This window comes from Spea bombifrons, chromosome 2 (assembly GCF_027358695.1).
Source record: "Spea bombifrons isolate aSpeBom1 chromosome 2, aSpeBom1.2.pri, whole genome shotgun sequence".
Classification (NCBI taxonomy): Eukaryota; Metazoa; Chordata; class Amphibia; order Anura; family Pelobatidae; genus Spea; species Spea bombifrons.
Window position 1 is genome coordinate 85856130 of NC_071088.1, and position 2404 is coordinate 85858533.

The window sequence follows — 2404 nt, forward strand, 5'->3', positions numbered from 1 at the left end:
ACAGGATCAGGTTGGTCAAAAGAGATGCAAGGCTTAACAATTGCTTTTTGTGTTGCATTAAAACAATGTCACCCGCTGAAATGTGCTTATCTACTTTTTCCTCCAGAGAAACAGCAGCAGCTAGAGGCTGAGATTCACGGGCAGTACGTGGAAGCGGATCACGACCTGCATGTTTCCACAGGGAGGTCTTCACAGCCTCCTTCAGAAAGACCCGGGGAGAGGCGCAGAGCCGAAATGAAGAAGCTCTATGGCGAAGATGCAGCTAAAATTCAAGGCATGGAGACCGCAATGCAGCTCAGTTTTGACAGACATTGTGATAAAAAGCAACCAAAGTACTGGCCCATCATCCCCTTAAAACTGTGAGCCTTTAGGTTCATTTCCCTGTTATGGAAATGTGATGTCCATCTCTTTCTACACGACAACATGCAAGTTAACAAAGTCAATGTCTTATTATAGCTCTCAGTGCCTGGTGGGTACAGATTTCAGCAATCTAGAACAGATAAGTAAGATACAAAGTAAGTAAACGTGTCTATTTAGTTATACAGAGGTACCTATTATCCCCCCAACAAAACTATTCATTTATGTATTGTTTTTGTAGCCGACAGGACCATATAACCCCTGTATTGCATTTAGTGTTGGAATTAAAAACTCTGTTTTTTTACATTAGTGTTGTTAGGGTTACTTATTTTTGTCTTGTGCCTTTGGACCTGATTGTAATATGTGTAAAGTCAAACATGATAATCCATATATGCTTTGTTATTGAAGTGCCTCTTGGAACGTATTTCCATGTCAACTGCTCCATAGTTACTGTAAAAGATGTTGACAGATACTTTCACATGTTTGGAAGTAAGTTATGTTGCCTAATAAACTTTGTTCTTCATATAAGTGTTCACTAGGACAGTGGTCCTGTTCAATTTCTGACTATGATAGGAAGGTTCTTCGGAATTTCAGTACTGTTGAAAGTGGTCTCCTCAGTCACATGAGGTATCAACTACCAGGAAAGGTTGGTTGTCTAGCTTTGGAGCAAACATGCCCACATGCTTAGAAACTGAGGTTCTAGAATGAAACTATTGGTGCTTTTCTGCTACCCTGAGATGTACATTTTACAAAAGACTAAACACCTCCCAGGGCAGTAGTTTTTTTTTTATATTGGATCCTTTCTATATCAATACTTACTTCTAGGAAAACCTCCTGTTTTTTTTTTTTGTTTTTTTTTTTTTTGTTTTTTTTTTAATACCAAATCTTACTATATTTGCATAAAAAGGGCTCTGGTCTGGTCAGAGACACTCCTTTAATCTCAGAGACACAATAACACACCGGGGGTTATTTATAAGGAACACCTTTAGTATGAAATGGCAGATGTGATCTGTGCCTACAGATCCTTCATCTGTAACAAAGCTAAACTTCGTAAAGCAGTGCTCTTCAGACCTTTCTTTTTTGGCCATCACCCTGTGCGATAATATGTGATCTTATGACCCTAACCGAATAAACAGTGAGAGGAAGCTGAAGACTGAATCCATGTCTTCTGTTTTAAAGGCCTTGTGTTTTGCACTCTTCCTTACATAAAAAGCTCACTAAAATCAAACTGATTACAGATGTATACAGTCTATTTTTTAATACCAACCAATTCTGAAAACATCTGTTCTCCCCTCCTTCTAGGTCACCATGCCACTGACTTCTCCATGTCACCCTTGCTACTATGAAATCATCTCTCAATCACTTTCCAATCCCAAAATAGATTGTAAAATAAAGGAGTAGAGCCTCTCTTAACATATTAAAAGTATTACAATGAAGAATGCAAGTGGGAAATGTGTTCTAGGAATTCTGATGAATCTATCCATGTATTCGAGGGGAAAATGTTAATTTATAAGGGAAAGTTAGCTATAATGTGTAATGAAGTTATTGCCAGTCTTCACTCATCCCTGTAAATAAGATATAATGTACACAACTACTACTATATATTACTGAAAGTATGTGGACTCTTGACCGTCACACCTATATGAGCTTGTTGGACATCCCATTCCTAGACCACGGCCATTAACAATGTAACAGTCCCCCTGTAACAGTTGTACTCTTCTGGGAAGACACATTTGGTCATATACAGGGCCAGACTGGGAACAAAAAGCCCTAGAAATATTTGGACATCAGCCCCTTATATTTTATTGTGTGGTCGAGCTCATGTGGCCCACATGCCACACCAGGGGTGTAACTAGAAACCAAAGGGCCCGGTGCTAAAATTGCCCTGGGGCATCTTTACAAGCAACACGTCCACCAGTGCCACCCCCAAACAGCTCATCTGTGCCACCTTTGCCCTCAAACAGCTTGTCGGTGCCATCTGTTCCCCCAAACATGCCTGTGCCACCTTTGCCCTCAAACAGCCTGTCTGTGCCATCTGTTCCCCTAA

The 2404-nt window shown here is 40.2% G+C and overlaps 1 protein-coding gene across 10 annotated transcripts in view; it reads left to right on the plus strand.

Annotated features, from left to right (window-relative positions):
* GEMIN8 (gem nuclear organelle associated protein 8) overlaps nt 1–885 on the plus strand; it is a 15848-nt gene extending 14963 nt beyond the window's left edge. For all 10 annotated transcript variants that reach the window (XM_053455028.1, XM_053455019.1, XM_053455021.1 and 7 more), the window contains one exon: nt 107–885. In XM_053455028.1, the coding sequence (XP_053311003.1) occupies nt 107–363 (257 nt within the window). In that variant the 3' untranslated portion in view covers nt 364–885. The remainder of the gene's footprint in view (nt 1–106) is intronic.
* Nucleotides 886–2404: the final 1519 nt, after the last annotated feature.